This window comes from Salmo salar, chromosome ssa03 (genome assembly GCF_905237065.1).
Source record: "Salmo salar chromosome ssa03, Ssal_v3.1, whole genome shotgun sequence".
Lineage (NCBI taxonomy): Eukaryota > Metazoa > Chordata > Actinopteri > Salmoniformes > Salmonidae > Salmo > Salmo salar.
The window spans coordinates 22,185,648-22,210,922 of NC_059444.1; the positions used below are offsets into that span (position 1 = coordinate 22,185,648).

At 43.1% G+C, this 25,275-nt stretch overlaps 1 protein-coding gene across 6 annotated transcripts; it reads right to left on the reverse strand.

Annotated features, from left to right (window-relative positions):
- Positions 1-698: 698 nt before the first annotated feature.
- Positions 699-24,894, reverse strand: zmy11 (Zinc finger MYND domain-containing protein 11). 6 transcript variants are annotated; one of them, XM_014190355.2, is made up of 17 exons: positions 24,641-24,894; positions 18,454-18,589; positions 17,173-17,332; positions 16,635-16,658; positions 12,264-12,287; positions 11,757-11,918; positions 11,041-11,118; positions 10,594-10,686; positions 6,971-7,058; positions 6,549-6,604; positions 6,321-6,398; positions 6,058-6,176; positions 5,643-5,907; positions 5,217-5,321; positions 4,801-5,076; positions 4,012-4,197; positions 699-3,571 (listed from the first exon to the last, which is right to left on the reverse strand). In XM_014190355.2, the coding sequence occupies exons 2-17, from the start codon at positions 18,582-18,584 to the stop codon at positions 3,449-3,451; spliced, it is 1,968 nt and encodes a 655-aa protein (XP_014045830.2). In that variant the 5' UTR covers positions 18,585-18,589; positions 24,641-24,894; the 3' UTR covers positions 699-3,448.
- Between the last annotated feature and the right edge of the window lie 381 nt (positions 24,895-25,275).

The window sequence follows — 25,275 nt, forward strand, 5'->3', positions numbered from 1 at the left end:
TCCAAATTGAAGGAGCTGGAGCAGTTTTGCCTTGAAGAATGGGCAAAAATCCCAGTGGCTCGATGTGTCAAGCTTATAGAGACATACCCCAAGAGACTTGCAGCTGTAATTTCTGCAAAAGATGGCTCTACAAAGTATTGACTTTGTGGGGGGTGAATAGTTATGCACGCTCAAGTTCAGATTTTTTGTTTCACAAGAAAAAATATTTAGTATCTTCAAAGTGGTAGGCATGTTGTGTAAATGAAATGATACAAACCCCCCCCAAAAAAATCTATTTTAATTCCAGGTTGTAAGGCAACAAAATAGGAAAGATTCCAAGGTGGGTGAATACTTATGCAAGCCACTGTATGTTGGCTCAATCTAATTTAACATTTCAAAGGCGCCTTTACGGGGATCTACCGCTGATCGGATTGAATCCCGTTCTATGGTAAGGCCAAAAATATGAGAAAGTATGTTTGAAAAGATCTGAAAATGAGTTCATTTTTATTGCACAGTGAACATTGTTCAACTGATTTAAAAAAAAGTACTTTCTTACAGTTAAAAAAATAAAAAAAAAAAATAACTGTCTTACCCTGTAAACATTTCCCAGGTTTCATTGAGTATATTGTCTGAGTTCCAAAATGCATTACTTTTGACCAGGGCCCATAGTTACCGAGTTATCCCTCGATGGACATAAAAACGAATACTCGACAACTACATGAACTTGTTGATACATTTATTTCTCCATGTTAGCACATAGAATATATGTATATACATATTGCTAGCTAAAGCGTAAAACAAAATGCCGGGAGTATAGAAAATGTTAAGCCACTATTAATAGTGTGCATATGGACAGGGAAAAAGTTGACCAGGTCAAAGAATCGTATAGAAGTCATGGGTGAGACCGTAAACTTTACTTTTCCTCACCAAAAAAGTTAGTATTTAATCAATTAAATGGTGAGAAAATTTGCTAGACTGCAATTTCAGAGGAAAAGGAAATATCATTGTCATATTGCATCATTTTCAGGAAGTGGAACTGTCTTTTAACATGAAAAAAGGACTGTAATACACACATCTTACTCATGCAAGTTACCAGAAATACTTTACACAAATTGGAATGACATCAAAATATTTCCACATAGGGAAAATATCACAAATGATCATCATACAGGAATGGACAAATATAAAATACATACTGTAGTAGAAGTAAGCCGATAAAATTCACAAATTGGATTTAACCCCCTATGTAATACTTTCCAAAGCCCAGACAAAGAAGTGTTTGTAACAATGAAGACCAAACATGTATGTTTTTAAGAGCAGTGGTTGAGGTCTGGACAGTCCGTCACCTCAGTAATAGATAGACAGTTGACCATATGTGAGGGGACAACTGCAGGGTTCTGCTGGTTTTCAAGTTAACATATTTATAAATAGCTTAATTCCCCAATTACATTAGTCCTCTCTCTTAGCCTTACAAATAGAGGGCAGCGCGCCAGTGGGGAACTAGAGTTGCAAACCTCAGCCATGTAAATAACTTCCATTAGAGTGTACCATCAGTGTGTGTAGCTTATAATCTCATGAGAATTACATGGTGTAAGAGAACAAGTTTATTTACATGTAGTGCAACCATGACAAACAGAATATGATTTTGTTAAGAACGCCATGAGAGATTGAGAAAGAGAGATTGTGGCATTCGTGCAGGGCATGCATGATTCGGTTCATGGTCTCCTGAGGGAGTGCATCAAGATTAAATTGAGAACATAATTAAAACATGTCCCAAATCAAGCAGTTTGTTAATTACTTCTAAACATTATGCTGCTTCTCTGATTGAAAAATAACAAAAACATAGAATATGGTTAAGGAAAGAGAAAAATAAATTGAAAAAAAAAAGAATGTTCAAAATAAATCATACTGTTCTAACTAATACAAATAATTGTGTTAGTTCTGAAAAGTGATGCACTTGTCAGAGCTAACGGAAAAGAGAGTTGCCATCATTGAAAACCGAGTGTCCAAAACTAGGCAATAAAATGAATGAATGCAGGTGATGACATTTCCTCTGTTCAGTCGGCTCTTCATAACTAAGGAAACAGTCACATGGACTTCCAATATTGTCTGACTTCCCAAGTAGCCTCTTGGTTAGTACTTCTGTTCAAAATAAAATTGGCAATTACATTACCCTTTAATAAATGATCCAAGACAAGAAAAGGATAACATTGCACACCAGACTCCAGTAAGAGAAAAATAAAAATGACTAAAAGATAACAAGCCTGATCATTCATATTTGCATATATTTTATATTGGTCCATCCGTATTCATTGTCTATGGGAAACCAAAATAATCTGCAAGCTTTTTTTCTAGTAATAAAAAAGTGAAACTATCAAACATGCACATCTCTTTACTCAGAATATGAGGATGGTGTTGAAAAAACAGAAAGTAACCACCAAATACAGCATATGCAGTGAAGAGTCTCATAACTAGTCACTGAGTATTGTAAAAGCGTACTTACAGCGAACATCACAATAACACTGATGTCAACCAAAAAAATAAAACGAGGGGGGGAAAAAACAGCACTCAACACAGTTTCTCTGTTAAGATAAGGTTCAACAAATGTTGTTTTTGGCAATATTACAAGCATTTGGGTTATGAAAAGAAATGAAATGTGCAAACTGTCAAATTAGGAAGGAACCTCTCTAAGATCCAGCTCAGTAAAGATTGCTATATATTCCCCCAAGAAATGTTTCACTTTTTCTTTGATTCATAAAAATTACAATGTATTCAAAAAGTCAACCCAAAATGTGCATAATAACAAACGGAAGATTTTTGTCAGCTTCTTTATAGCCGACTTCATAACCCTGTTCCCAATGATGTTTAAGTGACTTGAAGATGAGAGATGCATGTAAAAACAATAAAAAGGTGCTGTTCACCAAACTATGTTCATGATAAAATCACGCTAAATGACCATGATTCATCTACATTTACCGTTTTGAAGTTTCTTTTCCTCGTTTTTTTTTTTTATAGCATTTTTTAAATATTTTCTGTATGAAAGCAGAGCTTATTCAACATTGCAATAGTACTTACGGTTTAAAATCGACTGTAATATTAATTGTTAAACATTTACAGTAAGAAAAGTGATAAAAAAATTCAGGTAATAAAATGTATTCAGTTAATGCTCATTGGTTATTACTAACTTAAATAACACATTCTCCAACATAGGTCAAATTAGCACAATAAAAAAATCATACCATGCTATGCATTCGAGCCATGGTCTTGATTCGGAAAAAAACTAAACAAATCAATACACTGGGTATATTAAATAATAATGTAATGAAATAAAATGAAGAGACCATTTTTTCAGACGTTGCGCAAAGATTCGGTCCACAAAGTGTTCAGGAAGGCAGGTAGGGGTGTGGTTGGGTGAGTGACAGTGGGGCAAGCCAATGGGAAGGCGAGCTAGGGTAGGGGGTGCGGTTGTTCATCTCTTCCTACGGCAGGTGCGTTTGTGGTCGGCGTGCCAGTGCTCCTGTTGACACTTGATGGAGCAGTAGGAGGTGTTCCAGCAGCAGTGGTACATGGCTTCCTCCTCACAGTTATAACACTGGAAGATTAACACACACACACACACACACACACATTCAGAACTGACATAGCCCCTCCTTAGGTTTGGATTTTTTTTTAATTACTATGAGAGTTTGTGAATACCAATATTACAATAACTAATTTGCTGTTGTTCAGTCATATTCAATTGATACATTATATTTTAGTATGTTTAGTACTGCTCTATTTATGTACTTTTGGTTATGGAGTTAAGAATCCGAAAAGGTCAAGGATTTGCTTAGTTTGGTAGTGGGGTGTGGGGCAAATCTTAGCTAGGTAGTGGTGTCCTTTGCCCTGAATGTAGCTCACACAAGGTAAAAACTTTGCATGTCCAAATATATTATGGATTTAGCCCATTAGGTCTCAATGAGTGAGACACTGGTTTTAACAGACTGAGCTGTGTGTGGTAGAGAACGAGGGAAAGAGAAAGGTCTCACTCACCCACTGCTTCTTCTTGGTGGTCGAGAGTAGCTGTTTGTGCTGGGCCACCATCTTCTTCACCTCCTCCACCAGTTCCTCCTTACACTTCTCCTTCACCATCTTACACTTTCTCTCCATCTCAGCCTGGGCCCCCGACACCGCCTTGCTCACCGCCTGCCTCTTCTCTTCCTCCATCTCAGAACGCAACTGGAGACACACCACAGAGAATGACCCTCAGCTCAGGAGCATATTCAGAACTTACTGTAGGTGCTTTTGGATCAGGGGTTATTACTGTCATTTTAGTGCAGGTTAAAACCTTGATACATGTCGTATACTCATGTTTTAGCTGGTTTCTTTTCTTGAAGAATAATTCAATAAAAGCTTTTCTCAGTGTCAGTCTACTGGTTCCCTCGCCTCACCTGATACAACCCCAGCTTCCTTCAGACCCCCCGTCTCAATCCCCCAGTCCCTCACCTACTCCAGGGCCTCTCGAACCCCCCGTCGTCTCAATCCCCCAGTCCATCACCTTCTCCAGGGCCTCTCGAACCCCCGTCAACCCAGCCTCACGGGCCCCCTCGGTCTCAATCCCCAGTCCCTCACCTTCTCCAGGGCCTCTCGAACCCCCCGTCGGTCTCAATCCCCCAGTCCCTCACCTTCTCCAGGGCCTCTCGAACCCCCCGTCGGTCTCAATCCCCCAGTCCATCACCTTCTCCAGGGCCTCTCGACCCCCCGTCGGTCTCAATCCCCAGTCCCTCACCTTCTCCAGGGCCTCTCGAACCCCCCGTCGGTCTCAATCCCCCAGTCCCTCACCTTCTCCAGGGCCTCTCGAACCACACGCTCCGTCTCCCTCTTGTTGTCGGCCTTCATCATGTCCTTGACGTCGTTAAAGATCTTGGTATACTTCTCGTGGCACATGTTCTGGCAGGCTCCGTCAGAGGTGGTCTGGGTGCTGCGGTGCAGGCAGCGTGGCGAGGCTGCTGAGGCCTTCTTGGTCTGCGTGGAGACAGACAGCTTCTCTGGCTGGTGGGGCGTCGTCACGGGGATCTCCTGGCTGCTGCTCACAGCCTCTATCTCAGGCTCCGGGTCCTGGGGGAGAGAGGGGACGGAGATGGGATGAGAGATAGAGAAATGGACACACAGACATTAAAACGAACACAATAAAACCCACACTATAGCAATACAATGGCTGAGGTGACCATACAACAGCAGTGTGTAAGGATACTTACACTGACTTCCTCTTTGGGATCTGGAGCTTGACCGCGACGGCTCTTCTTTGCTTTAGGCTCCTGACTGTCTGTCTGTCGGTCTCGGTCTGCCTGTCTGTCTGCTTTCTGCTGTGGAGAAATTACAGAACTGCAGTATCCAACAGATTTCTAACACCTCTGTTAGATACACTGTTTCTGTCACTACGGCAACGATCAGAGCTAGAGCCATGACAACACAGATGGTGTAGGGATATGAAAGTTTGTGTTGATCCTCACATTCTCAATCATTAAAATTCATTAAAATACAGGCCCTGTAATATCAATCAGCCAGCAGGTGGAGCTGCTAAACATACATACCAGAGTATCTGTTAGTAAGCTGTGGGCCTATATGTAAACCGCAATGTGTGTGTGAGAGAGAGAGAGGCAGTTGGAGCGCAGCATACGTACATGTTTGACCTGCTCGTTGGTGTTGCTGGTGGAGGAGATGGAGGACTCGGCCTCCTCCGGCCTCTCTGTCAGCCTCTCCTCTCCTTCTCCTCTCCTCTCCTCCAGCCTCTCCACCATCTTGGTCTTCCAGAAGCGGCCCTCCCTCTGGAAACGCTGGGATAGCTCCAGCTCATCACAGGCCTTCTTCCAGCCCGCGCTGCGCTTCACCTGCAGCTGTTGCACCGACACCTTGATGTCCTGGATGTTGTCTGCCGGGATCCACGCTCTGGGGACGAGGAGACAACAGTCAGAGCAGCCAGGGCCTCCCTCATAGCTCCATAGCCAGGGGATATTACAGCTAGAGATTCTGGATAAGAAGCGCAAGATGATCGACTGTGTTTCTGTATACAGCTCAGTGCCCAGTGTGATGGCTGACCTCTGGTGCTGGTGGCCAAAGAAGCGGACGTCCACCTGATTGTCCTCTCTCTGCAGGATCTTGGCTGGCCAGTAGCCAAAGCCCTTCATCTTAGCCCACACCACCTCGTGATTAGGAGTCTGCAACAACAAGCACAAGCAAAGATAATACATACAATTCAATCAACTTTCTTTGTCCCCTTAGGGCAATTCCATTGGTGCTATAGTGGTGCTTCAACAATCAAATCCGCAGGGGCATTGAAGCCAATACAGTTTCATACTCACACAGGGGTAGCAGAACCAGTTGTCAGGTCGAGCGTTGGACAGGTAGAAACAGTTCTTACATAGCATTAACTCGTTTAACTGGGGAGAGAGAGAGAGAGATTCAATTAAGAGAATAGAGAGAAATAACAGCTTCCGTGCCACTCAGACACAACCACCTAGAATACTGCAATACAAATGTCATTGTGTGCTGAAAATTCTATCTAGTGCAAATCTTTTTTTACTGTTTACCTCATGGCATGTGTCACTGTAGAGTAACCGCGCTATTTCAGCCTGGTCACTATGCACTGCAGCAAAAACAGGTTTTATTAATGTTGGGAAAATAACATTCAAGTACATTTAAAAGACTTTGTTCTATTGAACATGCCATCACAAGAACGGCATTTCAACTACATGAAGAGAGCCTTGGTAGTCCAATAACACAGACTGGCTCCAACTAAAATTACATTTCTGCAACAACTATACAGTCTTATGTTACAGCTGCAATTAATAATAGGAGGGAAATCTGATAGCAATATGCTCTTCAAGGATGTGTCCCAAATGGCACCTTATTCCCTACTTTTTACCAGAGCCCTATGGTCCACTATAAAGAGAATAGGGTGCAATTTGGGACGCAGGCCATGATAACAGAGTGGTTGTGAACGCCCCCCCACCTCCAAACAAAATGGCGGTATTGTGCACGATCAGCTGGGCATCTGCCTTGAACTCGTCGAAGCTCTTGTATTTCCCCTCGGTGAGGTTCTGCAAAAGAGAGAGCGAGAGAGAGAGCACAAAGAGGCCTATTCACACTGGGCAGGGCAGAGGGGGCTGTGGTGTGGTTGCAGTACCATAAGAGATCAGAGGAGGGCAGTGCACCACACATCCAGGGCAGACCCAAGTGCTGTTTTCCAGAGGCCTAGATCGTATTCACTAGACACCAAAAGGAGTGAAACATGGAGGAACTAAGCTGAACATCTCCAAGAAACACTATTTTTTGTTTTCTGTTGCGAAACGTTTTGATACATTGTGCACTAATGAATACGTCCCTGGCCAGTGGCAGGGAGCGCTCTGCTGTTTTCCAGCCTATTTGGCAGGCAGGGCTTGGCCGGCGGAATGCACCAGTGATCACAGTGCAGAGGAGACCTCACTGACCCCCTCGCTGTGAGGAGAGGCAATCTGATAGCCTGTAGCCTCAGCTACACAATCACAGCTTTATACTGGGGCTACATCTGACATGCCCTTACACAGACCCTTACCAAACAACATGGGGCCGAGTCCCAAATAGCACCCTATATACAGTGCATTCGGAAAGTATTCAGACCTCTTAACTTTTTCCAAATTTTGTTACATTACAGCCTTATTCTAAAATGGATTCAATTACTTTTTTTCCTCATCAATCTACACACAATGACAAAGCGAAAAACAGGTTTTTAGAAATTTGCACCATTTTTTTATTTTACCAGGTAAGTTGACTGAGAACACATTCTCATTTACAGCAAAGACCTGGGGAATAGTTTCAGGGGAGAGGAGGGGGATGAATGAGCCAATTGTAAGCTGGGGATGATTAGATGGCCGTGATGGTATGAGGGACAGATTGGGAATTTAGCCAGGACACCGGGGTTAACACCCCTACTCTTACGATAAGTGCAATGGGATCTTTAGTGACCACAGAGAGTCAGGACACCCGTTTAACGTCCCATCCGAAAGACGGCACCCTACACAGGGCAGTGTCCTGGGGCATTGGGATATTTTTTAGACCAGAGGAAAGAGTGCCTCCTACTGGCCCTCCAACACCACTTCCAGCAGCATCTGGTCTCCCATCCAGGGACTGACCAGGACCAACCCTGCTTAGCTTCAGAAGCAGGCCAGCAGTGGTATGCAGGGTGGTGTGCTGCTGGCACAAATGTACCTTATTTACACATTTATTCAGACCCTTTGCTATGAGACTTGAAATTGATCTCGGTTGCATCCTGTTTCCGTTGATCATCCTTGAGACTTTTGTACAGCTTGATTGGAGTCCACCTGTGGTAAATTCAATTGACTTGACATGATTTGGAAAGGCTCACAGTTGACAGTGCATGCCAGGGCAAAAACCAAGCAATGAGGTTGAAGGAATTGTCTGTAGAGCTCCGAGACAGGATTGTGTCAAGGTACAGATCTGGGGAAGGGTACCAAAAAATGTCTGCAGCGTTAAGGTCCCCAAGAACACAGTGGCCTCCATCATTCTTAAACGGAAGAAGTTTGGAACCACCAACACTCTTCCTAGAGCTGGCCACCTGGCCAAACTGAGCAATCGGGGAGAAGGGCCTTGGTCAGGGACGTGACCAAGAACCCCATGGTGCTCCAGAGTTCCTCTGTGGAGATGGGAGAACCTTCCACAAAGAGAACCATCTCTGCAGCACTCCACCAATCAGGCCTTTATGGTAGAGTGGCCAGACGGAAGCCACTCCTCAGTAAAAGGCACATGACAGCCCACTTGGAGTTTGCCAAAAGGCACCTAAAGGACTCTCAGACCACGAGTAACAAGATTCTCTGGTCTGATGAATCCAATATTGAAGTCCTTGGCCTGATTGCCAAGCGTGTCATCTGGAGAAAAGCAGGCACCGCTCATCACCTGGCCAATTCCATCCCTACGGTGAAGCATGGTGGTGGCAGCATCATGCTGTGGGGATGTTTTTCAGTGGCAGGGACTGGGAGAACAGTCAGGATCGAGGGGAAGATGAACGGACCAAAGTACAGAGAGATCCTTGATGAAAACCTGCTCAGGACCAACAGGACAACAACCCTAAGCACACAACCAAGACAACGCAGGAGTGGCTTCGGGATAATTCTTTGAATGTCCTTGAGTGGCCCAGCCAGAACCCGATCGAACATCTCTGGAGAGACCTGAAAAAAGCTGTACAGCGACGCACCCCATCCAACCTGACAGGGCTTGATAGGATCTGTAGAGAAGAATGGGAGAAACTCCCCAAATACAGGTGTGCCAAGCTTGTAGCATCATACCCAAGAAGACTCAAGGCTGTAATCGCTGCCAAAGGTGCTTCATCAAAGTGCTGAGTAAAGGGTCTGAATACTTATGGAAATGTGATATTTCCGGGTTTTTTGCAAACATTTCTAAAAACCAGTTTTTGCTTTGTCATTATAGGTTATTGTGTGTAGATTGATGAGGGGAAAAACTATTTAATCCATTTTAGAATAAGGCTGTAATGTAACAAAATGTGGAAATAGTCATGGGGTCTGAATACTTTCCGAATGCACTGTATTGCACTACTTTTGACCTGGTCAAAAATAGTGCACTATGAAGGAATAGGGTGTCTTTTGAGACAACCATGGGATCCTTATTACATTATGAACAACATGAGGAAGATCGGATGGCAGAAGACGTCAGTGGACATTGTTTTTTCGGACAGTGGCCTACATTCGACATTGGATAAACTAAAGGATTCAACAGTATACAATATATCATGAAAAGTTCAAAGGGCAGGGAATTCAAATCAAAGTTTATTGGTCGCATACACAGTTTGGCAGATGTTATAGCGGGTGCAGCGAAATGTTTATGTTACTAGCTCCTAACAATGCAGTAAAATGTCAAATCAAGCACACAAATAATTTAAAAAATTTTTAAATGTCACGCAAGAAACATCGTAACGAATCTAATTAACAACCCAAATAGCAGTGTAAAACTAATCAAAACGCAATTTATACATATATACACACCAATTCAATTACACTAGATATACTAGGAATGATATGTACAGCAGTAAATATATGAGAGTGAGCTCTGTCAAGAATCCAGCATAAACATACAAATGCAGTGTGCATAAACAGTGTAACTAAAATCCAATGTACAGTAGTAGAAATATTAGAATGAACCATGTGGCGAATACAGGATTTAAATACAGTGTCCAGTGGTTTAATTCCTCTATAACATGGGACAGCAGCGTCAGCTGTGTGTGTGTGCGCGCGCGCGCGCGCGAGTTTGTGAGTATGAGGTATGCATGTTATTGATAGCTTGTGTGTATGTGTGTGTGTGTGTTTTGTGTGAGTGAGTTTCTGGGTCACTTGGTAGGCGGCTAGTGATGGCTGTTCAACAGTCTGATGGCCTGGTGATAGAAGCTGTTTTTTAGTCTTTGTCTTGGCTCGGTCTTCCATAAGTAAATAATAGTGTGAAATCCCGAATGCGTCCCAAATGACTCTGGTCAAAAGAAGTGCACTACACAGGGAATATGGTGCCATTTGGGACAGATCCACAGTGTGAAACCCTTGTTCAGCAGTGTATTTAAGGCCAATTAGTTACCTCCTGAATGTTGGCGACGTCCAGCGCGGTGTGGATGAGCCTTCTGTACATCGGGTGTCTAGTGTCTTTGCCTTTCTTGTTCAAGTCCACAGCCTGCAAGCCCGAAAAAAGAAAAACAGATTTAATATCACTTTTATGGACGAAAAGGAGGAGGAAGAGGCGGGGGGCTGGAATCAGCCCAGGCCATTGTGGTGGGAGATTTTACTGGCCTTGATTTTAAGTGATATAAAACATGGCAGTGCTCTGATTCAATATGGTGGGTGAGTCCCAAATGGCACTCTATACCCTACATAGTGCACTACTTTTGACCAGAAACCAATGGGAGGGCTGGTCAAAAGTAGTGCATAATATAGGGAATATGGTGCCATTTGGGATGGAACCAGTGCCACAGCCTGGCCCTACATACCTACGCTGAACACAAAACTAACTGTTCCATGGAACACTCACCCTCTCTTTCATGCGCTGAATGATAAAACGCAGGTATTTGCACATCTCCTGCTTGTTCAGGTTCTTTTTTTTACTACCCTGTAGAATGAGAGAGAGAGAGAGAGAGAGAGAGAGAGAGAGAGAGAGAGAGAGAGCAAAAGACAGAGAGAGCAAGAGAGCGAGAGAGAGCTCAGCATGACGCTGTAACCCATCCAGTGCTCTATTCAAACCAGCAGTGGGTTATAACTGATGAGAGCTGACTGAGTACAGTATATTGCATATCATAAATTATCCAAAACAATAAAAGGAGGAAATAGACCGCCTGCAGCACAGTGGAGAGAGAGAAGAGAGAGCAGACAGGACAGGAGACAGAGCAGACAGGACAGGAGACAGAGCAGACAGGACAGGAGACAGAGCAGACAGGACAGGAGACAGAGCAGACAGGACAGGAGACAGAGCAGACAGGACAGGAGACAGCAGACAGGACAGGAGACAGAGCAGAGCAGGAGACAGAGCAGACAGGACAGGAGACAGCAGACAGGAGACAGAGCAGACAGGACAGGAGACAGAAGACAGGACAGGTCACAGGGATGGTACTGGTCCCATGAAAATAATAATATTTATCTAATAAGTGAAAAACAGCATGATCAATTATGGGCCTAGATAATACATTTGAGTAATTTGATAAGAGGTACTATAGGCTAGACACCACCAGCAGACCAACATGGAGTACCTACCCTGCACACCACACACTGCCAGTGGGATCCACTGTCCCGGGGCTTGTACTCGTCAGACAGGCATTTGAGGTGATAGACACGGAAGCAGTTGTCACACACCAACACATCTCCGGGCAGGTGGCACTCGAAGCAATACCAGTCGTGGCTCTCTGCCTCCCATTCCTGAAACATACGGAGCACAGTGATCGGTGCCCCCCCTCCGCACCGACCTGACGGCTGGGCTGCTGGAGACTAGTCTACACCCCCAGCCAGGGGGCCACTCCTGGACCCACTTCACCAGCTGTTCCACAATACACATCACATCATAGTTCTTTGATCTATGCATATTTATCTTATATCCAGGTCGCCCTTGGAAAAGAGGTCTTCTGACCTCAATTGGACTTCCTGTATAAATAAATGTTAAATAAAAACTATTCAAAATCACAATCAAGTTTTTACTGGTAGCCTATACAAACATTATCTCACAACAACAGTTATTGAATGTTTAGTTAGTGAATTCTGACTGACCTCCTCCTGCGGCTCGCTCTCCGTCTGCAATTAAACACCCCCATCATTGATTAATTAACTAGCAAATAAACAGTGTGTGTACAGTGGATTGTGTAGCATAACCCCTGTGCAAGCCAATTATTTAAAGGGCAATCTCTTAAATAAACCTCTTTGGAAGGAAGGATGAGAGTATACAGGCCTAAGGCTAATGTGTGACCATTGCGGAAACGCTTGCTTACCGGAATGTAATTATTAGCACACATATCTGCGATATTTCACATCAACTAAAGTTCCCCCTCTGTGTTCTGAGGCTAGATGAAGTGTGCCTCCCAAATGGCACCCTATTCCCCATATAGTGCCCAACTTTTGACAAGAGCCCTGGTGGGCTGTGGTCTAAAGTAGTGCACTATAAAGGGAATAGGGTGCCATTTAGGAAGCAACCAAAGTTCATATTAAACCCTGATGTGGTCGTGCATGCATGAAAGGCTGATGGAAGCTAGGGAAGGGTAGGGGAAATTCCTGCCAACCTGAACCTGCTGCTCAAAGCATTACTCATGATTTACTATAGTCTTGTTACAGGTTTCACTAAGAGGCGTAGAGCTAGAAACCATCTGCCTGCCTGGGATTCAAACCAACAACCACCAGTCACACTCCTCCTCATAGTCTGGAGTGGTAAAGGAAGTGAATAAGGACTTATTATTGCAAAATGTCAACAACTAGCCTACACCTTCCCACAAAACCCTTTCAGATTAAGGAATAAAAACATCCTAGTTAAAGGTGGTTAACTCAGGACAACCTGACCTACTACACTCCATCAGTGCACGATCCTAGTGTCCTTCCCTCCAACTCTATCCAGCCTCTGTTGCACATGCTCTGTTTAAACCTAGTGAGCTGGAGAGCACTCCATCACAGGGGAGCAGAGAGGAGGAGCCCAAACTAACACACAGAGCCATAAATAGTCATAAAGGACAAAAGGAGAGTGCATAGACAGCAGCAGTGCCACTGCCAGCCTAGAGGGCCATGAGAGCCTGATGTGAAGCAAGCTCTGCCAGAGGCAATTCGTTTTTATTAGGCCTCACCCCACCAAGGCCTCCACAAGGTCCCTCCATATCTTTTCCTGTCCAGGGCTATTTTGGATGGCTCTTTCCAGTTGAGACCTAGTCTGTTGGTGGTGTTCAGCCCTGCTAGATGCACCTGGCCCAGTCCCACTGCACAGTCAAGTCAAGTGTAGAAGGGTACTACACTGTCCACGCCGTGTCCCTGTCCTATTGTATTCTGAATGAAAAGGTTGTGACTTCAAAAAGGTGAGGCCTATGGGGAAGCACTGTCTGATGATGCTTCCTACAGTGTAACATTGCCTACCTCACTTGGAGTGTTAAATATCACCACCACACTGGCATGATGTTAGTGTGGTGGTTATTGCAGAGATGAAATCAAGTGAAGGACATCCAACATCCTCATGTAAGAAAACAAAAGGCTGTTGCACATGTATAATAACACAAGGGAGAGTTATACAAAATGTTATACAAATATATCACATGTTATTGACAAGCAATTATATCTATTTTGTAGAATTTTTATAATTGACTCCCTAAAAACAGCAGAGGGGGAACTTTTAGGAGGGAGAATGAGCCTTGTCTAAAACGGTCACCAAAAGCAGAGCGGTTGTGAGGGGAGGTGCTAGCTAGAACTCGTAGGGCCGACCCAGTTTGGATCATGCTGTCTCCCAACCCCAATAACACTATCAAGAGTCTCAAGCTGGGACACGCCAGGCAGAGAGAAAGCAGGCTGAGCACAGATGTGCCTGGAAGCACAGGTCCATCTATTACATAAGCCAGCCCAGGGATCCATCTTAAATAGTACCCTATTCCTTACATAGTGCACTACTTTTTACCAGAACCTTATGTGCCCGGGTCAAAAGTAGTGAACTATATAGGGAATAGGGTGACATTATGCAGGCACCAGCACTCTGCAGTGCAGCAGGCTAGCTGAGCCAACCTCCCTATAGACACACCACATACCCATTCCTCTCAGGAGAGCTGTAGAGATTATTACAAATACAGGCCACACTCCCCTCCCTGCATTCGCAATACATAACCATGAAGCTACTAGCTAAGGCCAGACATGAAGACACTGTATGTGTCCCAAATGGCACCCTATTCCATATATAAAAGTGCACTACTTTCGACCAGAGTGCTATGGGCCCTTGTCGTGCTTTAACTAGGGAAAAGGGTGCTATTTGGCTTTCCCCACTGAGCTTCACCTCAAACACATCCATCAACAAGCCATTCTGCCACTCTTTTCTGAGTAACTGAACAAACCAGAGATAGGATGCACCGTTCAGGATATGGAATATCGTAAACAAGAAGAGTCTAAATAATAATAATACTGGGCGTGCCTGGATTAAATCCACTGACTTTGGTCCATTATCTATTTACTTTGGAACGCATTTATCAAGGGTTGATCCTCTAACATGCTGATCAAACCGGCCACGTTGCGTGAGCGAGTGTTGCAAGATAAATTTACACAAACATGTTATTCAATCATTTCTTCCAAACTGCTTGCGCGTGTCTGCGTAACCAGGCGCTAAAATAGAATTTGGTTCTATTTTAGGCGCTTGACGCGCTGCAAGTCCCACAACTCTCATCTACTCATTGGTTTTTACGAGCATATACCCACGTGGGTGATTGAAATACTGTATGAACGAGGTCCACACTCCAGTCCAGTTGGTGGCGGTAATGCACCTTAAATTTGGTTGCCAACCGCCATCTAAAATCTGAACAAGATTAATCAAAGAAAATGTACCAAAAATGAACTACGTTTCTCCTTTTCATCTGTGGATTAATTATCGGAGTAGAGAACACACAATTTTGTAACACTCAAAATTGGTCAAAATTCTACAAAGATCCAGCAACAACAAAAAAGGACCATATGAATTTTAGTTAAAATAACAACCCAAAGTCTCGCAAGACAAATTAGCTAGCAACAGCAAGCTACCTAAATGGCCATGAAAGTTTCATTTGTGTTTTGATCTGTCCCCAAATGAATATAATTGGTTTTGATATTAACCTGCGCGTCATGAACCCATCTGGTGTGGATAGACAAAACCAGCATGCATACACAGACACCCACGCAGTACCGGTTTGGTCAGCATGCAAGTTTATGATCAATGCAATGGTGAGGAATATCAACAAATACTGCTGCTGTTGCGGAGGAAAGAAACATTCTTGCGTCTAAAATAGCACCCTATCCCCCTATGGGACCGGGTCAAAAGTAGTGCACTATATAGGGAATAGGGTGCCATTTGGGATGCAAGCACTGGTCACTTCCAAGGACACAAACATGACAGTTGGATTGAATCCAGGCACTTGAGACAACGGAGCTTCATAATGTACTGTAATTACGTCGCCATTCTTCAGATACACAATACATCAGCGATGCTGACCTATGAAATCAGTCAGCTAACATTTCTAAGGACAGTCAGGCATAAATAGGCTGTATCCCAAAGGCCCCCTATTCTCTATAGTGCACTACTTCTGACCAGGGACCCCCATAGGCCCTGGTCAAAAGTAGTGCACTAGATGGGGAACACGAGTCCATTTGGGATGTAACCATAGTATAGACAACACACCACCATATCCCCTGTTCATCAAACCAAAGTCATGCTGGAGTCACAGAGATCATAACACACAGAGGAATGAAGGTACACACCCCTCCCTGAGGAGTTACTACTGCTACCACCATCAGCAAAACTACATCTATTACACACATCATATATGCTTGCTACAAACCTGCGGCTATGTTGGCATTGCTGGTCATTTCACGCAAAAGACTATGACATTGAAATGTGCTACTATAATTCTGAAACTTTTTCTTCAGAGACTCTCTCTTTGGAGAATTATTTTGAAGTATGTGTCAAACAAAGCCATGAAGACAACAGCTTTCACTGTATGGAACCCTGGCAATGTTTATTAGGTTTTTTGAGCTATTTTTAAAGCAACGTTACATGTGTAGATAAGTAGCGAGCAAATATTTAAAGGAAGTGACTGATCCATTCCGCAAGAAATTGGGCCACTGAGACACAGCGCTACACCGGGCTTTCTGGAAGCTTTTCACATGGAATATCAGCATCTCTTGTGTTAAAACTACTGTCTGTGACGTAAATGGTTAACCATTACAACTGAAAATACTTTAGAAATCATATTTTTAAACAGATAATTCAATTAGTCTTTTGTTGTCTGATTTTATGTTAAAGAGTATGCAGCTCTTAAAAGATTCCATAAAATCCCAGATTGCGCTGCAGAAGTGGCAGAAGTGATTTGAAGCGGAATGATGTTAGTAAAATAAATTTGAGATAAAAAAAAAAAATAGAAAACAACGATGCACCCTTACCTTGCTTCCTTCGGCCTTCGGCTCCTGTGTGATTGCAAGTGATCCAGAAAGCAGTGTTTAAAGTCCTGCTGCTCTAGTCAATTGACTTCTCTTAGAGTAGTGCTAAATTTGACTGTACTGTGTGGGGCCAGTGTGTTTGGTGTATAGCAGAACTACAGTACTAAAGGAATGTGTGCATGGTCATCATACCTATGACTTTAACGAGTCAGCCTCACATACAAAATTGGTAATAGAGCAGCGTGACTTGAATCACCAGGTCGTTATAATCAATGGTGAATTCAGTGCTATAGTTCACAGCACCTCAATGACTGAAGGATTACTAAGTTGTCTAGCATAGCAGATATACACAAACAACTCCTTACAAATAAGAGACGTAAAAACATTGAATAAAGGGAGAATTCCTTGAACTAAGTACATTTTCTTCTGAACCATAGAGGTGTTGCTGAGGGAGATAGGAGAAATAGGTGTTGATGATGAAGAAACCAGCAAGGACTGCTGGGGTTTGTGTTATCACTGCAGGGTAAAACCCCTCTCTTACCTGCTCGTCTCCAGGCAGCCAGTAGCCCTCCTGCTCAATGCCGGCCTTGGAGCCCTTACAGCCCACAGTGAGAGTCTCCACCACCAGGCCATCCTTCACTGCCAGACTCAGCTGCCTGGCTGTCTCCTTGGGGTGCATGCCAAACACACGGCTCAGGTACCTGCACAGGCACAACACACCAACATCACTGCCTCTGCCTGCCTGCATTCTCTAACAACTCAACCAAGGAGAAACCCATTCACCTCAGAAGGAGCAGCCAAATATGCAATTCACAAGAAAATGGGCGAGAATAGAACAAAACAGACAAGAGTGCCAAAGATATCCAATTTTAAATCTTGAAGTAGGGCCTAGCCCCCCAGAAAAATATTGCTGCCTGCATTGGGACCACCACATCATCACAGTGCAACCCATTACATGGACTAGTTGGGACAAAACCACTAATGACTGTGCCGCCAACCGTTTTATGTTCTGCACAGACAGTCGAAGCCTTTCCACATCTAATGTAAAGAGATTATAGCACAACCTCCCCTCCTGTACCAACTGCCTTCATTTTCATATTAAACTGTATTTTCCTGGACTCTCAATGTCACCACCTCATCCACTCAAATACAAAATGTATTTTAAGACATTAAGACAGTTCAGCAGTGCCTGCCATTGAATTTCATCGCTTTATCTCCATGACAACAGCCACTCTGTGTCATTCATTCATTCTGCTCGTGGACAACTCCCAAGGCTCTCTGTTTGCCAGAGGATTCCAATTAGCCATATTCCTATTCCATTAACTGAAAATAAGGACTGATCAGACATAGGTTTCAGCATGAATGAATTTAGATTAGACTGTAAGAATATTACATGATAATCACATATCATAAACAATCTAATAGGACCTAAATCGGTCTAAATAAAAAATATATATTCATAAAGTTGCTACAATGGAAGCTGCAATATAGGTTGGTTGAAATAATTTATGGTCTGAATGGCATTAAGCAAAAGGAATTTAATGTCAAGTATTGAACGATGAAACCATTTCACCTATTGATCAAGCATGACCCTGAAAGCAGAGTGGCTAAAACCAACCACCATCCATCCATCTATCCGTATTGAAAGTGAATATGCATAGAAGGTGCATCACAAATGTAAACAACTGGAGACACCTCATCATTTTGTCTACAAAACGGCAGGGTGTCTCCACTAATATTTAAGACCATTTTTTGGGGGCGTTTGTGACGTCTCCACTTTCTAAGCGTCTTGGAACAGAACTACAATGACTGGAATACTTACTTTGAGATCCTGTCCATGTTGGCAATTTGTTTCTGGTTGCGGATGACCTCAATGGCAGCCCACACGTACTGGACCACCTTTGGATCCGCCTGCCTCTTCTTCACCACACGCGACATGATCTCTTTATTCATGACACCTGCAAGGCATGGGAGAGAAGTAATGTTTCAAACCATTAGGCTACTTCTAGAAACACTGCCGAACATACTTGGAATGCGTCAGTTTCAAATCAGGAAATGAACAGCGAAAGTTTTTTTTTCTTCCCCCTCTCAGCTCAAGTGAAGAAATCCTCATCAAGGCGCACCACCCGTTCAGAGCATGGGTAAACTACACCTCCAGCCTAGGCTGGTGGAACCTTCCGGATCGCTGCGTTCACCATTCTATTTCACTGACGTCAACAGAACGGTGAACGCAGCCATTAGGATGGTTCCATCAGGCTACCTTTAGCCATCTTCCTAGCTTAAACAGCCAGGATAAGAATTTATTCAGGATAAGAAACAACAAGAATCTGCAGGTTCCAAAGCCTTCCAGGACCAGGATTGGTCAACCCAATCAAGACAACAAAAACAATGTTTATTCCCATGTCAGAAAGGCCTGACCTCGGAAACGTGCTTTGACTGGCCTAATAGGTGTCCGTTGTCCACGACACAACATAGCTCCAATGATCATGCGAGTGACACAGGGGGCTTCCCATGGCCAGCAGGTAGCCTAGCGGTTAAGAGCGCTGGCCCAGTAACCACGAATTTGCTGGTTAGACATCCTGAGCCAACTAGGTGAAAAATCTGCTGCTGTGCTCTTGAGCAAGGCACTTAACCCTAATTGCTCCTGTAAGTAGCTATAGATAAGAGTGTCTGCTAAATGTAATCCTAAAATACACTATTATGTATGGCCAAGTCTAGTTCTATTGGGCTTTGTTTCTCATTCCCTTAAACACTGCAACGTAACAGGAATCAGTGCTTAGGGAGCTGTAGTAGAAATGGCCAACATCTAGATTCTAGGCCAGGGGTAGGCAACCCTAGTCCTGGAGTGCCGCAATTAGCTCAGTTGGTCAGGTGTGGTGCCTAGCGGCACTCCAGGAACAGGGTTGCCTACACATATTCTAGGCTATTCAGTGGAAGAAAAACATAATCCCCCCCAAAAAAATTGATTGCAAAAGAAACAAAGAAAGCTGTGCCATTTCACGGCACTGTCATAAAACAAGTCTACTGTGATGGAATACAATATTACTCGAGATTTTAAAGAAAGGAATAATAGCAGTTGCCTCATCCTGTTATTAATAAATAACCTTTATTTTAACTAGGCAAGTCAGTTAAGAACAAACTCTTATTTACAATGACGGCCTAACGGGGAACAGTGGGTTAACTGCCTTGTTCAGGGGAGAACGATTGGCCCAACGCTCCAACCACTAGGCTACCTGTCGCCCCGTTAACTACGTTTCTAATCCAATTTTACGCATTACTCTTCTTAAAGACGCCCTCCAGAGTTTTTTTTTTTTTTTACAATGAAAGTTACTTTGAAATGTAAAATGTCAATTTAAAAAACTTCTGTTCCAAGCTAACCATATGCTAATGTTAGTCCACAGACTTCACAAACAGAATGCAAATCAATATTTTTTTTTTGTTCAACTAACATTTAAAGACCAAAGGACAAAATGTATGTAGCCTACTTCATATTTCGCTTCAATTGGTCATAGTCAAATTAAAAAGCATGTGATATTGAAATGTGAGCCAAATTTCAGAAATTAAGGCCCTGCACATCCACTGCTTACAATAACCATGTCATCTTGTACATGAAGCCTACATATTGAGTTTGTATACATATATATATATATATATATATATATATTATTATTTTTTTTAAGTGATTTAAGCGAGCGAATCACTTCTCTAAAAATGTAGACCTTCTTGCTAAAAAAAACAATTTATTTATTTAACCTTTGTTTAACCAGGTAGGCAAGTTGAGAACAAGTTCTCATTTACAACAGCAACCTGGCCAAGATAAAGCAAAGCAGTTCGACACATACAACAACACGGAGTTACACATGGAGTAAAACAAACATACAGTCAATAATACAGTACAAAAACAAGTCTATATACAATGTGAGCAAATGAGGTGAAATAAGGGAGGTAAAGGCAATATAAAGGCCACGGTGGCGAAGTAAATACAATATAGCAATTAAAAAACACTGGAATTGTAGATTTGCAGTAGGTGAATGTGGGGTGCAAGGGACGTGAATACTGGGGTGCAAGGGAGCAAAATAAATAAATAAATACATACAGTAGGGTAATTGTTTGGGCTATTTATAGATGGGCTATGTACAGGTGCAGTGATCTGTGAGCTGCTCTGACAGCTGGTGCTTAAAGCTGATGAAGGAGATAAGTGTTTCCAGTTTCAGAGATTTTTGTAGTTCGTTCCAGTCATTGGCAGCAGAGAACTGGAAGGAGAGGCGGCCAAAGGAGGAATTGGCTCTGGGGGTGACCAGTGAAATACACCTGCTGGAGCGCGTGCTACGGGTGGGTGCTGCTATGGTGACCAGCGAGCTGAGATAAGGCGGGACTTTACCTAGCAGGGTCTTGTAGATGACCTGGAACCAGTGGGTTTGGCGACGAGAATGAAGCGAGGGCCAGCCAATGAGAGCGTACAGGTCGCAGTGGTGGGTAGTATATGGGGCTTTGGTGACAAAACGGATAGACTGCATCCAGTTTATTGAGTAAGGTATTGGAGGCTATTTTGTAAATGACATCACCGAAGTTGAGGATCGGTAGGATGGTCAGTTTTACGAGGGTATGTTTGGCAGCATGAGTGAAAGATGCTTTGTTGCGAAATAGGAAGCCAATTCTAGATTTAACTTTGGATTGGAGATGTTTGATGTGAGTCTGGAAGGAGAGTTTACAGTCTAACCAGACACCTTGGTATTTGTAGTTGTCCACATATTCTATGTCAGAACTGTCCAGAGTAGTGATGCTGGGCGGGCGGGCAGGTGTAGGCAGCGATCGGTTGAAGTGCATGCATTTAGTTTTACTTGTATTTAAGAGCAGTTGGAGGCCACGGAAGGAGAGTTGTAATGGCATTGAAGCTCGTCTGGAGGGTAGTTAACACAGTGTCCAAAGAAGGGCCAGAAGTATACAGAATGGTGTCGTCTGCGTAGAGGTGGATCAGAGACTCACCAGCAGCAAGAGCGACATCATTGATGTATACAGAGAAGAGTTGGCCCAAGAATTGAACCCTGTGGCACCCCCATAGAGACTGCCAGAGGTCCGGACAACAGGCCCTCTGATTTGACACACTGAACTCGGAAAAGTAGTTGGTGAACCAGGCGAGGCAATCATTTGAGAAACCGAGGCTGTTGAGTCTGCTGATGAGGATGTGGTGATTGACAGAGTCTAAAACCTTGGCCAGGTCAATGAATACGGCTGCACAGTATTGTTTCTTATCGATGGCGGTTAAGATATCGTTTAGGACCTTGAGCGTGGCTGAGGTGCACCCATGACCAGCTCTGAAACCAGATTGCATAGTGGAGAAGGAACGGTGGGATTCGAAATGGTCGGTAATCTGTTAACTTGGCTTTCAAAGATCTTAGAAAGGCAGGGTAGGATAGATATAGGTCTGTAGCAGTTTGGGTCAAGAGTGTCCCCCCCTTTGAAGAAGGGGATGACCGCAGCTGCTTTCCAATCTTTGGGAATCTCAAACGACACGAAAGAGAGGTTGAACAGGCTAGTAATAGGGGTTGCAACAATTTCAGCAGATAATTTGAGATAGAAAAGGTCCAGATTGTCTAGCCCGGCTGATTTGTAGGGGTCCAGATTTTGCAGCTCTTTCAGAACATCAGCTGACTGGATTTGGGAGAAGGAGAAATGGGGAAGGCTTGGGCGAGTAGCTGTGGAGGGTGCAGTGCTGTTGACCAGGGTAGGGGTAGCCAGGTGGAAAACATGGCCAGCCGTAGAAAAATGCTTATTGAAATTCTCAATTATAGTGGATTTATCGGTGGTGACAGAGTTTCCTATCCTCAGTGCAGTGGGCAGCTGGGAGGAGGTGCTCTTATTCTCCATGGACTTTACAGTGTCCTAAAAAACTATAGAAATCTTAGTTCAACACTTAACCTAATCAAGAGATTTAAGCCTACTGGAGGCTCAAAGAGGCATAGTTCAGCTATAATCCAAGAGGAAATTGAAGGAAGAGGAAGCGAGACATCCTATTTGCACATTTTTTATAGTTCATATAGAGTCAATAAACTAAGCAGACCAGACCAACCTGCTATCGCATTGGTGCCTATGGGAGAGACACCCCGTTAAGACCGGAACTTATCATTTTTTTCAATGGTGTAAATGGCCTTAGGAAGACGTCTTCATTTATCCACCACCTAATGGTTGAGTATCTCTTTACAGGAAGCTTGAGAACATTATGTTTCCTATAATCACACCTTTCTAAAAAAAACGTTTAAAATATTGTTTGGGGAAAATGAAGAGGGGCATCTGGTAAACATTTAATTAAAGCGCAGCAAGACAGGGCCTATCGCAGAGGCTATTTGGGGCAAAGATTTCACAAAAAGAAAATCAAATTTCCTTGCAAATGAGGATTGACGACAGACTCTAAATCACTGTAACATCATGTCTCTTCTGATGTCTGACTTGCAGCCTGCTGAGAGAAGGTGAATAAGAGCTGAGAGGAGTAGAGGTGACAGTGAGCGATGTGATATCCCATGCAATGCAAACCAGAGTAAGTATTAATAAGAGTCACCTGTGACTTGGTGCCAGGGCACTACTCTGTGCTCCAACTCCACATCCGCTGCCACCTTACAAAGGTAACGTCCCAAATGCTACCATATTCGCCATATAGTGCACTACTTTAACCCAAAGCCCTGGTCAAAAGTAGATCACTAAATATGGAATAGGGTGCCATTTGGGATGCATCCAGAGGTAACAGCAACTGCTCACAGCTGCTACCTAAACACACCTCCGTCTAGGGACTGACACTACATAATGTCATGACTACAGAGGTCCTACACTCCCCAATCAATTAGGCTGCTAGGTGTCCAGGAGCACAACACTCCCGTCATCAAACTCCAGAGCTTATAATCATACAAGGTAGGTCTAGTAGTGGCAATAAGATCAACTTTATTATTTAGAGCCTTTGTTTATCAAATGTAGCTATGAATCATGAATGTTGTCTTCCTCAAGGTCCACCTGTGACTGTTTCCACTTTTACAACACAATCAGTGCTCAACAGAGGCAGACATAAATTATATCTACTGTGTACATAGTATGAGCAAATTAGCCAAACAATCAATCCACTAATACGGGTGTCAAACTCAACATGAATAATAGTATGCGAGACAGACATCCTAAAGGAGAGGTCCTGTGAATGAAAATGCTGATGGGCTAAATAAATAAATACTATTTATTTAAATACTAAAGATGTACATTATTTTTTTAAACAGCAGATTAGTTTATTGGATACATCAATGCATTAATGAGCTTTGTCGTGGCTGTGTTAATTTTGTCTGACCAACTATTTGCACATTGATAGTGTAGTTGGGGCAAGCGGGTAAATGTGCCTTCTCTTCCCCAGACCAATCCCTGGCCTGATTTCCGGATTAAGTATTCAACACAGTCCGTGGATATTTCAACAAAGGCGTCCAAGGCCACACGACCAAACTAGCAGCTCCCACTCCCAGTTTGCTAGCTGGCTAATGTTGTCAGCTTGATAGTTAGCTAGTACTAGGAAGCTAGCTAGCTAGTTAACGTTTGGTTAGGGTAATCTCCAAAGCGTGTGTTAAAGAAAGCTTGTCAAAAACGTTAGTTAGCTAAAATACCTAAATAATCATGGTTTGTTATAAACTGCTGAAGCTATCAACCTAAATGGTTCGACAACATAATTGTTAGCAAGCTAGCTAACGTTAGTTAGCATGATCTGGAAAGCAAAGCAGTTCTGTAGGAGCTACCTAGCTATTTAACGTAAGCTTTCAAACATGCATTTTATTAGCCACGTAGACAAATAAAATATAGTTGTTAGACAGTAACAAAGCAACTACCAAAACGTATACAGAAAATATGAATGTTAGTTAGAATCGTTGTTTTCAGAACGCGCCATGTTCATAACAGGTACAGCTACAGTAGGTAGCTAGCTGTTAGCTAACCGTAATATGTTAATTTAAGTAATACATTTTATATACAATAAATGTCCAACTTACCGTCACTACAGTATTAATAATATATGTCACTGTATAAATCCGTGAAGGATTCAATGTAAGATACTTTACATTTGCATTTCCGGGATAGTTTGAGATTGTCTGAATTATGGTCAGGTTTACGTCCAGCTGGCCTGGCCACACAGCACAGGATTGGGGAGAGGTAAACACAGCGCCAACATTAAAAGAGCAGGACAGATTTTTACACAGGAGAACTCTAGTGGTGGAATTACGATTTGACACGTCCTCTTCTGTTTTTGTTATTTTTGTGAGGCAACTTTTGAGAGTACATTTATTTTTAGTATCTGAACGGGCATCTGGCCAAATGTTGAAAAAAAGAAAATATCCACCTGTACAGGTATTTAACCAATTAACATTTTATGTCACATTTATCAATACTTCTCAATAGATTACATAGCAATGGCAAGTGCTTTATACATTGCTACATATCAGGAAATAATTACATACAAATGGTATTAAAGATATTAGGCAAAAAATATGGAAGCTCATTCTTTCTCTCTCTCCCCCCAAAGAAAAAAAACCCAACAACAATTATTTCGATATGATCTCAAAATATGAGATAACGAAGATTTGTATAACTAAACCAAGATACACCACAGCCAGCCGTTTCCGATGGG

What these genes read in the sequence shown, in the direction of transcription:
- zmy11 (XM_014190355.2), bottom strand. Translation starts at nt 18,584, where the DNA reads ATGAATAAAGAGATCATGTCGCGTGTGGTGAAGAAGAGGCAGGCGGAT. An exon ending in GGCTGCCTGGAGACGAGCAG is followed by an intron (nt 16,659 to 17,172) that starts GTAAGAGAGGGG and finishes GCAATCACACAG; the next exon opens with GAGCCGAAGGCCGAAGGAAG. An exon ending in ATCCCAAAGAGGAAGTCAGT is followed by an intron (nt 5,077 to 5,216) that starts GTAAGTATCCTT and finishes TCTCTCCCCCAG; the next exon opens with GACCCGGAGCCTGAGATAGA.